Here is a 12,635-nt window from a genome sequence, read left to right on the forward strand (position 1 = left end):
GAGCAGGGCTGAGGTTGGGAATTCTGAGGCATGTAACCCACGTCCTGACTCCTCATAGCCTGTCCAACATCCACAAGGCACAAGCCAGAAGTGTGGTGGAATATTCTTCATCTGCCCAGATGAGTGCAGCTCCAACACTCAAGATGCTCGATCTTATGCAGGACAAAGCAGCCCAACTGATTGGCTCCCATCCAACATTGTAAAGATTCATTCCCTCCACCACTAGGTACACAGTGACAGCAATCTGTACTATCTACAAGATACACTGCAGCACCTCACCAAGTCTCCTTCAGCAGCACTTTTCAAACCCGCGACCTCTATCACTTAGAAGGACAAGGGCAGCAGATGCATAGGAACATTACCATCTGCCAGCTCCCCTCTAAGTCATACACCACTTTGATTTGCAATTATATCGCCGTTCCATCACTGTCACTAGATCAAAACCCTCGGAACTCCGTTCCTAACAGCACTGTGGGTGTACCTGCACAAGACGGAGTACAGTGGTTCAAGAAGGCAGTTGACCATCAACTTGTTGAGGGCAATTTGGGATGTGCAACAATTGCAGGCTTAGCCAGCAATGCACACATCCCATGAAAGAATTTTAAAAATTAAGAAAAAATGACAAATATTTGAACTAGATGAAGATATCAGACAACGGTTAGAGCCAAGGCAGAAAGACAGAGGACAGTGGAATTACTTCTGGACTGCTCTCTCAAAAGTGCCAGCAGCAATGCTACAATTAGCCTCAACACATTCTGGGCTAGGAAGGGGGGGGAAATTGGTCACTGCTCGCTTGCCAAATACATTTGGAAATCAGGCGTTTACATATTAGTAGTCAATGGTGATGCTCTTCCTATATAAATAGTCTGTTGTAACAACGCCAAGTCTCACGCACTAATGAATTGTGTTACCAAAGGGTGACCAGAGCGTATGGCCTGAACGTTAACAAGGTGTCATTACCAAAAGATTAGTCTGAAGAATTATTATGAAGGGCTGGGAACATAATTTTCCTTTAGTGACTGTATTTTATTATATATTAGATGGCTTGAAATAAATTCAAGCTTATAACTGCTCCTTTGTTAAACTGCAGCCCCTGCCTACAAGATTTGTTGCATAACTGAATATAGTACTTATAAACAGTGAAGTAGGTTTTGTACAGTGAGGCAGAACAAAAATGATAGAAATAAAAATGAGGAAATTGTGATATATCTGGATGTCGAATGGGTAACAGCCAAGCAGCGTTTAAGGTAAAATGTCAAATGGAACCATCACGATATATATTTAATAATTTTATATTTAATCAGAAAATATAGGGGAAAATATTTATAGATTTTAAGCGTGAATGTGGAATTCTCTTGTCACAAATAGCTGCTGATGCAGAATCCATTTTAGAGAGAAAACGTTTGAAAAGGGGGACTACTAAAAAGGTATAGGAATGTGGCAGTACAGTCGGATTATATTGGGTACTTCATAAGGAGATGTTGCAGATCTGATGAACTGAATGACCTGCTTCTGGGTTATAATATTCTATGACTCTATTTTATGACATAGCATTAACCATTGTTCCTTTCCAAACGTAGAATGAAATCAGAGACATCTTGACAGTGAGAAACAATTACTTATACATGACATGCAACATGCATACTAAACAGCCATATTATACAGATGTCATATTAAGCAATATAATACTATAAAGGAAGGATCAATCACAATTCAGTGTCAAATGGTAGTGAATCAAAGTACAGTCTATCTAGGTTGCCAGTATAAATATGCAGCATTTATTAAATGGCCTCAAGACTGGCATTATGTAGCTAATCCAGGGACTACACAGAAAACAAAAATCAGCCTTATTTAAACACAAGCTCATTAGCACTGCACAAGCACGATCGTACAAAAATCCCATAAATATTTCTGTGTCAGATTTCTATTTTTTTCTGGCAAAGAATCTATAAACGCAGCATGCTACTGACAGCCTGTCAAACTCCTTGATGCACTTCTTGTTATCTAAACCCAATGGGTTTCTCCGGGATGCTTTGGATGAACAGACGTGCACTGCATGCTTACATCTGAAGGTCAGTTCAATTTTATTTAGCAGCACAGAATAGCAAATTTCCATTTTTAAGCTCCGAACTAGATTCTACTTGAACCTTTTCATGTACAATTAAAGAGATCAGTCTAAAATATAGGTTTCTATCAGGCGGCTTGCTAATTATAGTGTTAGCTCACATAAATACTATAATTTATCTACAGGTAATTGTAAATAACTAAATACACTAATTTGAAAAAAGATTGAATACTTTAAATACACTAATTTTAAAAAGATTGAATACTTACTGACACAAATGCGGCCATAACAAAAGAAACTTGATATTTACGATTTACAAACTGTACAGCTGTATCGTACTGAACAATGGTTCTGATGAGGGCAGATAAACGCATTCGCTTCTAGTCAGACTGGAGTACTGATTTGGGTGGGGCTAGTTGTAGCCACTGTTAGCTCTTCACCGAATTTTGAACCAATCCCCTGCCACAAGGGAGGATCATCAATTCATTCATGTTGTTCTGTATTCTAATTAGCATAGAGGGATACATAGAACTGTGCAATACATCAGCCGTGAGCAGATTTACACAAAGTGACAAATTTATGTAACTGTGATAATGACTCAACCACTATAAAGAGAGTAATTTAAACCGGGGCAGGGCTTTGCAATACAAAGTACTGCTTTACCAAAGAACCTAGTTTAATAATTTAGCTCGCAAAACTAAATCTCGTCTTGAAAAAAAATAATCCGACAAAAATGTTTCTCTCAATCACTGCTCAGATATTTAACACTAGGATATTTTCAAGAAGAAAGCCCAATTACAATTTTTTTAACTGATCATTTGAGGAACTTAAAAGGTAGGAATGACCATTGCTAATTAATGTTACAGGGCCCACATTTTTTAGGCTTTTACTCAAAAGCTGTAGATTTGATTCTATGATAAATTTCACTTGGATTCAGTGTCACAGACCCAATGTCACACACCACTTCCGTAGGTAAGCCAACATTTATGAACAACAACTTATATTTTTATAAAGCACCGTTAGTGTAATAGGGTGCTGTATGGGAGAATCGCCCTTCGCGCCATTTTTTCCCGCGGCGCCGGTCCAACGCCGGCAGGCGATTCTCTGAGGAGTGGAAAATCGCCGCCATTTGCGCCGGCGTGTTTGGTGCGGCACCAGTCGCGGGCCGCTATCCGCGGCTGGGCCACCAATTCTTCGGCCTTGATGGGCCGAGCAACTGCGCGGAAACAGCAGAGTCCTGCTGACGCCGTTCATACCTGGTCACTGCCAGCGGGAACTCTGCGCGAGGGGTCGGGGGTTGGCCCGTAGGGCGGGGAAAAGCGCTCCTTCATAGGGGCCCACCGATAGGCGGGCCGGCCACTCCAGCCCCGGCCCTAATTTATTACGCGGCCGGCCCCTGAACCCCCACGCCATGTTGGGTCGGGGCCAGCGTGCTGCGGAAGTCCCCTGCGCATCCGCGGGTTGGCACGGCACCCAGTTGGCACCGGGAAGGGAGGCTGGAACGGCGTGAACCACTCCAGCGCCGTGCTCGCCCCATGTGGGGGCCAGAATTGGCAGGCCCCGCACTCGTTTCGCGCCATCGTGAAACATGACGGCGTTCTCCATTTCGGAGAATCGTGCCCAAGACGTCCCAAAGCGATTAACTGCAGAATTATAAAGCAGAAAATGACACCTAACCATATAAGACTATGAGGTCAGACAACCAAATGAACCACAACAACCTTGTTCCTGCTCAATATCCAGCAGGCCTGAGTGGTTGGAAAGAAATTGCTGGTCACAGAACTTTGGTTCCTGGGTATATCGTGACATTACTCGACTTTGGCAGGAAACGTAAATGTCTCATTACATTGTAGCTTTGGCTATAAAGCTGTCAGTGATTTATCAAACTGTAAATGAATAAGTGAACAGCAACTTGACACACTGTAAATTTATAGTCGTTACAGGCTCAACTATCATAGCTCAGATGTCACAAAACAACAAGTTTCATCTGCTGCGCTAATCTGCAATGCAAACTGGAATGTACAAGATTCTCGAATATTAATTTTCACAGGACAGTTTTTTGTTAACCATCCGGAAACCTCTCCGCTTTCTGGTGCCTTCAGATGGACTTCTCAATTTAAACAAGATAGGCTGAAAGAAATCAAAAGGGGCTATCTCTACTCAAACAAAGCCCATTAGGATGCGCACATTGAATTGCTTCCTTCCATCGTGTTCCTGAACTGTGGGCGGAACAATGGCTAGCATTGCTGCCTCAGAGCGCCAGGAACCGGGTTCAATTCCGAGCTTGGCTGACTGTGTGGAGTTTGCACTTCCTCCCAATGTCTGTGTGGGTTTCCTCCCACAGTCTAAAAATGTGCAGGTTAGGTAGATTGGCCATGCTAAATTGGCCCGAGGTGGAGTTAGGGCCAAGGTAGGATGCTCCTTCAGAGAGTCAGTGGAGATCTTTTCCCTCGACTGAAACTCGAAGACGGACCGGGTAAAGTAGCCCAAACTGGACACCCTTCTTAAATAGGGCAGATTTCTCCCCATTAAATGCTGCTCCTTTCTTCGCTAATTCCATGCTAAGGTTGTGGTAAAGCCGGAACAACGGCCCCCCCCATTTAACGTCATGCTGTTCCCTGGCCCATCGCAGGATCTGCTCTTTTTATTCAAAGTTGTGGAACCTCAAGATCATTGTTCAAGGACGTTCGACGTCTTGGACGCAACACATGATGAGCCCGATCTATCCCCAGGGAGGATTTAAGTATCTTCTCACCCACCATTTTCCAAAGCATATCGGCTATGAATTCTGTGGGGGTGTTGCCCTCCGTTCCCCCCCGGCAAACCCGCGAGACAGATAGTAGTAATAATCTTTATTATTGTCACAAGTAGGCTTACATTAACACCGCAGTTAAGTTATTGCGAAAATCCCCTAGTCGCCACACTCCGGCGCCTGTTCGGGTACACAGAGGTAGAATGCCCAATTCACCCAACAAGCACATCTTTTGGGACTTGTGGGAGGAAACTGGAGCACCCGGAGGAAACCCACCCAGACACAGGGAGAACGTGCAGACTCTGCACAAACAATGACCCAAGCCGGGAATCGGACCTGGGACCCTGGCGCTGTGAAGCGACAGCGCTGTTTTGCCTTCAAGACCTGTTCTCCAGGTCATTTACTTTATTCTTTAAAAACTTATTCATGTCCAGGACCAAAGATAGGTTTTTTTCCAGCGACGTGAACCTTTCACTGTGGTCAGTGAGGGCCACCTCCATATTCTGGACCATGTCACCCCACACTTCCAATTTTTTATTCATCCCTTCTAACTTGCTCAAGATTTAACTTGGGGGCTCGTCCACTGACCTTTTTATTTCTCCGGCTAAGTCCCGATGATGTTTTTTCAATTTAGCCGCCCCGATGCGGCTGATGTCTTCAATTGATGGCCATCCGGGCATCTGGGAGCAGGAGGAGCACGCTGCCACCATTTTGTCTCCTCCCGACTCTAACAAAGCCTCCTCGTCTGAGGAGCACATCTGGCTCCCCCTTCTCCTGTTCTTATTTTTTGACATGTTTTGATTTGAAGCTGTATATTTCCCCTTGTGTCCCTTTAAATTTATTTTTTGACTACTAGCGCTATTTACGAGTCAGGTCGGGTCGGAGCGCCTCCCGATGCATCCGCTCACATCTGCTGCCGGAAGTTGCGATTCAGTCTGTTGTGTTAACGCTGACTCATGTTATAAGCAACTCAGCTAGTCTGACTCACTCGCAACCCTAACATCTTTCTCTTTTCAGGTGCGTATCTAATTCCCCTTTGAAAGGCCAGGTGTTAGATTTAGATGTAGGTGAGCACTTTGGTGATAGTGATCACAACTCGGTTATGTTTACTTTAGCAATGGGCAGGGATAGGTATATACCACAAGGCAAGAATTATAGCTGGGGGAAAGGCAATTATGATGCTATTCGGCAAGATTTAGGATGTATAGGATGGGGAAGGAAACTGCAGGGGATGGCTACAATCGAAATGTGGAGCTTTTTCAAGGAACAGCTACTGCGTGTCCTTGATAAGTATGTACCTGTCAGGCAGGGAGGATGTTGTCGAGCAAGGGAACCGTGGTTTACTAAGGAAGTTGAAGCACTTGTCAAGAGGAAGAAGAAGGCTTATGTTAGGATGAGAAATGAAGGCTCAGTTAGGGCACTTGAGAGTTACAAGTTAGCCAGGAAGGACCTAAAGGGAGAGTTAAGAAGAGCAAGGAGAGGACACGAAAAGTCGTTGGCGGATAGGATCAAGGAAAACCCTAAGGCTTTCTATAGGTATATCAGGAACAAAAGAATGACTCGAATAAGATTAGGGCCAATCAAGGATAGTAGTGGAAAGTTGTGTGTGGAATCAGAGGAGATAGGGGAAGCGTTAAATGGATATTTTTCGTCAAGTGTTTACACTGGAGAAAGACAATGTTGTCGAGGAGAACACTCAGGTTCAGTCGACCAGGCTAGATAGAATTGAGGTTCAAAAGGAGGAGGTGTTAGAAATTTTGGAAAATGTCAAAATAGATAAGTCCCCTGGGCCAGATGGGATTTATCCTAGGATTCTCTGGGAAGCCAGGGAGGAGATTGCAGAGCCTTTGTCCTTGATCTTTATGTCGTCTTTGTCGACAGGAATAGTGCCGGAAGACTGGAGGATAGCAAATGGTGTCCCCTTGTTCAAGAAGGGGAGTAGAGACAACCCTGGTAATTATAGACCTGTGAGCCTTACTTCGGTTGTGGGTAAAATGTTGGAAAAGGTTATAAGAGATAGGGTTTATAATCATCTTGAAAAGAACAAGTTGATTAGCGATAGTCAACACGGTTTTGTGAAGGGTAGGTTATGCCTCACAAACCTTATTGAGTTTTTTGAGAAGGTGACCAAACAGGTGGATCAGGATAAAGCTGTTGATGTGGTGTATATGGATTTCAGTAAGGCGTTTGATAAGGTTCCCCACGGTAGGCTATTGCAGAAAATAAGGAAGTATGGAATTGAAGGTGATTTAGCGGTTTGGATCAGTAATTGGCTAGCTGAAAGAAGACAGAGGGTGGTGGTTGATGGCAAATGTTCATCCTGGAGTTCAGTTACTAGTGGTGTACCGCAAGGATCTGTTTTGGGGCCACTGCTGTTTGTCATTTTTATAAATGACCTAGAAGAGGGTGTAGAAGGATGTGTTAGTAAATTTGCAGATGACACGAAGGTCGGTGGAGTTGTGGATCGTGCTGAAGGATGTTATAGGATACAGAGGGACATAGATAAGCTGCAGAGCTGGGCTGAGAGGTGGCAGATGGAGTTTAATGCGGAAAAGTGTGAGGTGGTTCACTTTGGAAGGAGTAACAGGAATGCAGAGTACTGGGCTAATGGCAAGATTCTTGGTAGTGTAGATGAACAGAGAGATCTCGGCATCCAGGTACATAAATCCCTGAAAGTTGCCACCCAGGTTAATAGGGCTGTTAAGAAGGCATATGGTGTGCTAGCCTTTATAAGCAGGGGGATTGAGTTTCGGAACCACAAGGTCATGCTGCAGCTGTACATAACTCTGGTGCGGCCGCACCTGGAGTACTGCGTGCAGTTATGGTCACCACATTATAGGAAGGATGTGGAAGCTTTGGAAAGGGTTCAGAGGAGATTTACTAGGATGTTGCCTGGTATGGAGGGAAGGTCTTACGAGGAAAGGCTCAGGGAATTGAGGTTGTTTTCGTTAGAGAGGAGAAGGCTGAGAGGTGACTTAATAGAGACATACAAGATAGTCAGAGGGTTAGATAGGGTGGACAGTGAGAGTCTTTATCCTCGGATGGTGATGACCAACACGAGGGGACATAGCTTTAAATTGAGGGGTGATAGATATAGGACAGATATCAGAGGCAGTTTCTTTACTCAGAGAGTAGTAGGGGTGTGGAACGCCCTGCCTGCAACAGTAGTAGACTCGCCAACTTTAAGGGCATTTAAGTGGTCACTGGATAGACATATGGATGAAAATGGAATAGTGTAGGTCAGATAGGCTTCAGATGGTTTCACAGGTCGGCGCAACATCGAGGGCCGAAGGGCCCGTACTGCGCTGTAGTGTTCTATGTTCTATGAAAGCTCAGTTGAAACTGCCTCCAGCACACTCTCAGGCAGAGCATTCCCTCTCCTCACCAGAGTGTAATAAATTCTTCACATCATCATTGACATTTTTGCTAATCACCTTAAATTGATGTCCTCTTGTTCTCAATCCTTTTAACAACAGAAGAAATTTCCCCCGATCCACGATCTCAACCCCATCATGATTCTGAATATTTCTGTCAATTCTTTTCTCAATCCCCTCTTCTCCAAGTATCACATCCGACTTTCTCCACGTAACTGTTAAGTTCCTCATCACTAGAATTATTCACATAAATCTTTTCTGCACGTTCTCTAAAGCCTTCATATTTTTCCAAAATGCGGTATCCAGATTTGGACAGTTGAGGCTAAACCAGCATTTTAAAAAGATTACCCATACCGTTCTTATTTTTGGACACTGGTTCTATTTATAAAGTCCTGTATACCTTTTTGACCAGTAGCTCAGCCTACCCTGATGCTGACAATAATTTGTGCAGATATACCCATTGGTCTCTTTGTTCCTGCATCATTTTAGAATAAATTATTAACATCTGGGGCTTGTGAGAAAATTGGGAGCTGTCCTACAAGTCTGCAACATACTGATCTAGTCATATTCACAGAATCATATCTTACAACCAATGTCCCAGACACCTCCATTACCGTCCCTGGGCATGTCCTGTCCCACTGGCAAGACTGATTCACCAGGGACTGCAGCACAGCAGTATACATTCAGGAAGGAGTTGCCCTGGAAGTGCTCAACATTGACTCTGGACCCCATGCAGTCTCCATGCATCAGGTCAAACATGGACAAGGAAACATCCTGCTGATTACGACCCACCGCATTACCACCCCACTCAGTTAATGATTCAATACTCCGCCATATTGAACATCACTTGGAGGAAGCACAGAAAATAGCAAGGTGCCAAGTACACAAAATGTACTCTGGGCCGGGGACTCAATCCATCACAAAGAATGGCTCAGTAGCACAGCTTTGACAAAGTCCTGAAGGATGCAATTGTCAGACTGAAAACTAATTTGACCTTATCCGTGCAAATTTATCTGTCACAGATGTATCTGCCTATGACAGTATCAGTGGGGGGACACGCAAGGAGCCCAACACTATCCAGAACAAAGCTCTCAACACAAACCTAAAAATTCACCCACCGCCAACATATAGCGGTAGCAGTGCCTAATATATACAAGATGCGCTGTGGAATCTCACATTTCTAAAATGTGCCCTACGCTCTTCTTCATCATTCTACCAAAATATAGCTCTTCTCTATCGCAAAATTTCCTCGCCAATATATTCCAAATCCCCTATTAGAAACGTTAACATGCCTGTTTAGTGTGCCAGAATGCTACATTTTAGTGATCTATGTACACGGACTTCTAAATCTCTTCGCCCTCTACTGTTCCTGACCTTTCAACATGAAACGATACAGCAGGGAAGCAAAAATTGGGCTTGGATTAGATGCTCTTTTGCCTTTATGAAACTGTAAAATATCTTCACAAGAGCAGAAAAGAGAAAACTGATAAGAAGAGCAGGATGCAAATTTACAGGGGGGAAAACAGATCACAAAAGAAAAAGGTTAGGGCAGCAATGAAGGCCAAATATTTGCATTTTGTTAACTGGAGTCAGTTGTTGCCTTGCAGTCAGAGGTTGTAGATTCAAGTACCACCACAAACTTGAACGCAATTTAGAAAGTCTTTCAATTTATTACTGAAGAACTGCTGCAGTATTGGAAATGCCACCTTTCAGATGACACATTAAATATAGATTCAGTCTTTTTTCTCAGATGGATGTAAGCATTCCCAGGGAAATATTCAGAAGAGGAGCAACATTCTTCCTCAACTCTCACCACAATAAACAGATCATCTAGTTATTTATTTACATATTAACTCATTGTCTGTGAGAGCACAAATTGACAGCTAATTTGCCTATAATAGTGACTGCTCTTCAAAATTACCATTGGTTTGCAAAGTGCTTTGGGACACCCTATGGGTGTGGTAGAGCTCTGCACAAATCCAAATTCTTTCCTTCTTTTCGTTACATCTCATTTTGAGCACAAACTTTTCAAAATCCTAAATGCGAAAAAAAACCTGCCAATTTCTCTTTTTAACCAACTGTTCACGCCTTACTGTTATTGCTGCTCGAGGTATCTGACCCATGTGACCATCATTTGTAAGTAAGCCTCAACTGTGTGTGGCAGCAGACTCTTCAAAAGGCAGGTCACCCGGATTAAAGTGCTTTCCTGTGACTTATAGAGCATGGGAGTAGAAAAGAAAATCAGGAACTCCAAATAAACAACAATAATTTTATGGTTAAAAAATCAATTTGAACAAATGGATGTGGGGCTTTTCAGAGTGTGAAGGTCAACAACTGCAGAGGCAGAATGCGATCTGGCATTTCTATCGAGCCACACACATAAACCACAGCTGCCCACTGATTTGAAAGCGGCAGAGGATTTGATAGAATCTGAGGCCAAGTAATTAACCATCACATTTTTCCATCTTGAAAGTGTTCATCAAATGGAAGATTAGCCATACTATGCAACATATTGGAACTGATCTGGAGTGGGATGTGTGGGATCTCCTCCACAAAGCACTGAAAAGTTATCATATACCTCTGACTTCATCTTGGAATATTCCTTCATAAAGGCTACCCCCCAGGGGTTGCCCCAGCTTTTTGTTCAATCATTTGCAAATGTTTGAAGATACTGACTGCAACAGATCGTGATGTTCTGGTTTATGAGGTAATGGTGGTAAGAACAGTCCTTTCCAAACCTCAAAACTCAACCTGGACAGTGCAGTAAATATTAAATATACAAGTACAATAGGACTGAGTTAGGGTTGGACTGTCAGGGCCTGTCGATTGCATGGGAACTGACCGCATTGACACCCTGATCTGCAGTAAATGCTTCTAAGGATTGTAAAAGGCATGAAAACCACAACGAAATTTATGATTATGAGTGAGAATAAAAAAGTCTCAGAGCAATTATTGATTGTTCGTAGGTCTCCAATCATCAATATTGTAAAATTACCAGCACGGTCACGATTGGCCACCTTCTCAATCGTAGATTTTCTATGATTCTATGACGATCACAATTGTTAGGATTTTCAGTTCTGGCTGAGAATAAAGTAACAGTGCTATAAGTATATCAATATACTGTCATTTGTCAACTAATTCAAAATTCTGCTTGTTGACGGAAAGCCCAAACTGAAGGGAGCTAATATCAGCTCTCTATAAAATTAAAAATACAATCCTTATATTTGAGGGATCTTCAGCGCAAAATTTAAAAAAAGATCTGCAGCTTTTCAAGCACTGGTAGGGGAATTCACTAAGACTCCAACCAATGTTCCCTCTAATTTTCTTTCATTATACATGGTCTCTTCACCTTAGGACACCGTACCCTTAAAAATTTAAGTGGCTATGCACCGCATCATAGATAAGACAACTTATGCCCGGCCTGCATGGTATCTTTTGGGTGTGGTGACTCCAACCATTTATCAAGCATCCCCTATGCTCCAACTCTTGACCACCATAACTAGCACATTAACCTTAGTGTGCCTAGGCTAGGAAGGAGGAAAACAAATAGGGTTCTCACTCCTGATCGTGAGCCAGTGGCCTCTCCTGGAAAGTTAAAAGTATTCTTGAGTGTCAAGTGAGGACCAACTCAGACTCAAATGTCTTACAGTCAATTAGGGATGGCCAATAAATGCTGGCCTAGTCAGCATTGCCCATAACCTGCAAAATAATTTTTTTTTAAATCATATAAGCCTGCTGACTCACCCCAGTAAAAATCAGAGTCCTCATGATTCAGAAGACAAAAGGGTGAGGAAAAGAGAATGCTAACTCATACAATAGAAGTCATAGAATCCCTAGAGTCCAGAAGGAGGCCATTCGACCCATCGAGTCTGCACTGACCCTCCGAAAGAGCACCCCACCCAGGCCCACAACCCCATAATCCTACCTAACTCTCGGGCATTAAGGGGCAATGGGTGGCATGGCTGCCCAGAGGTTAGCAACTGTTGCTTCACAGCACCAGGGACTCGGGTTTGATTCTAGGCTTGGGTCACTGTTCATGCAGAGTTTGCACATTCTCCCCGTGTCTGCGTGGGTTTCCTTCAGGTGCACTGGTTTCCTCTCAAGTCCCGAAAGACGTGCTTGTTGGGTGAATTGGACATTCTGAATTCTCCCTCAGTATACCCAAACAGGCACCAGAGTGTGGTGACATGGGGATTTGCACAGTAACTTCACTGCAGTGTTAATGTAAGCCTACTTGTGATACTAATAAAGATTATTATTATTATTATTATTAAACACGCAAACTCCACACTGACCATCATCCAAGGCCAGAATTAAACTTGGGTCCCTGGCGCTGTGAGGCAGCAGTGCTGCCACACCACCCATAACCTGAGCATTCATTTTCTTTTTGACATTCACCACTAACTTGTTAATGTACATCTGTGTGTTAATTATATACTTATCT

At 43.3% G+C, this 12,635-nt stretch overlaps 1 protein-coding gene across 19 annotated transcripts in view; it reads right to left on the reverse strand.

The window, feature by feature from the left end:
- Positions 1-12,635, reverse strand: part of c5h18orf21 (chromosome 5 C18orf21 homolog) — a 76,102-nt gene that overhangs the window by 32,584 nt on the left and 30,883 nt on the right. For 3 of the 19 annotated variants that reach the window (XR_005460654.1, XM_038797063.1, XM_038797064.1), the window contains exon 6: positions 11,187-11,272. The exons of the other annotated variants lie outside the window; for them this stretch is intronic. Coding sequence is in view for 2 of the 3 variants with exons in the window: in XM_038797063.1 (XP_038652991.1) it covers positions 11,228-11,272 (45 nt within the window). In the remaining variant the exon portion in view is untranslated. The remainder of the gene's footprint in view (positions 1-11,186; positions 11,273-12,635) is intronic. 19 annotated transcript variants of the gene reach the window in all.

This window comes from Scyliorhinus canicula, chromosome 5, assembly GCF_902713615.1.
Source record: "Scyliorhinus canicula chromosome 5, sScyCan1.1, whole genome shotgun sequence".
Classification (NCBI taxonomy): domain Eukaryota; kingdom Metazoa; phylum Chordata; class Chondrichthyes; order Carcharhiniformes; family Scyliorhinidae; genus Scyliorhinus; species Scyliorhinus canicula.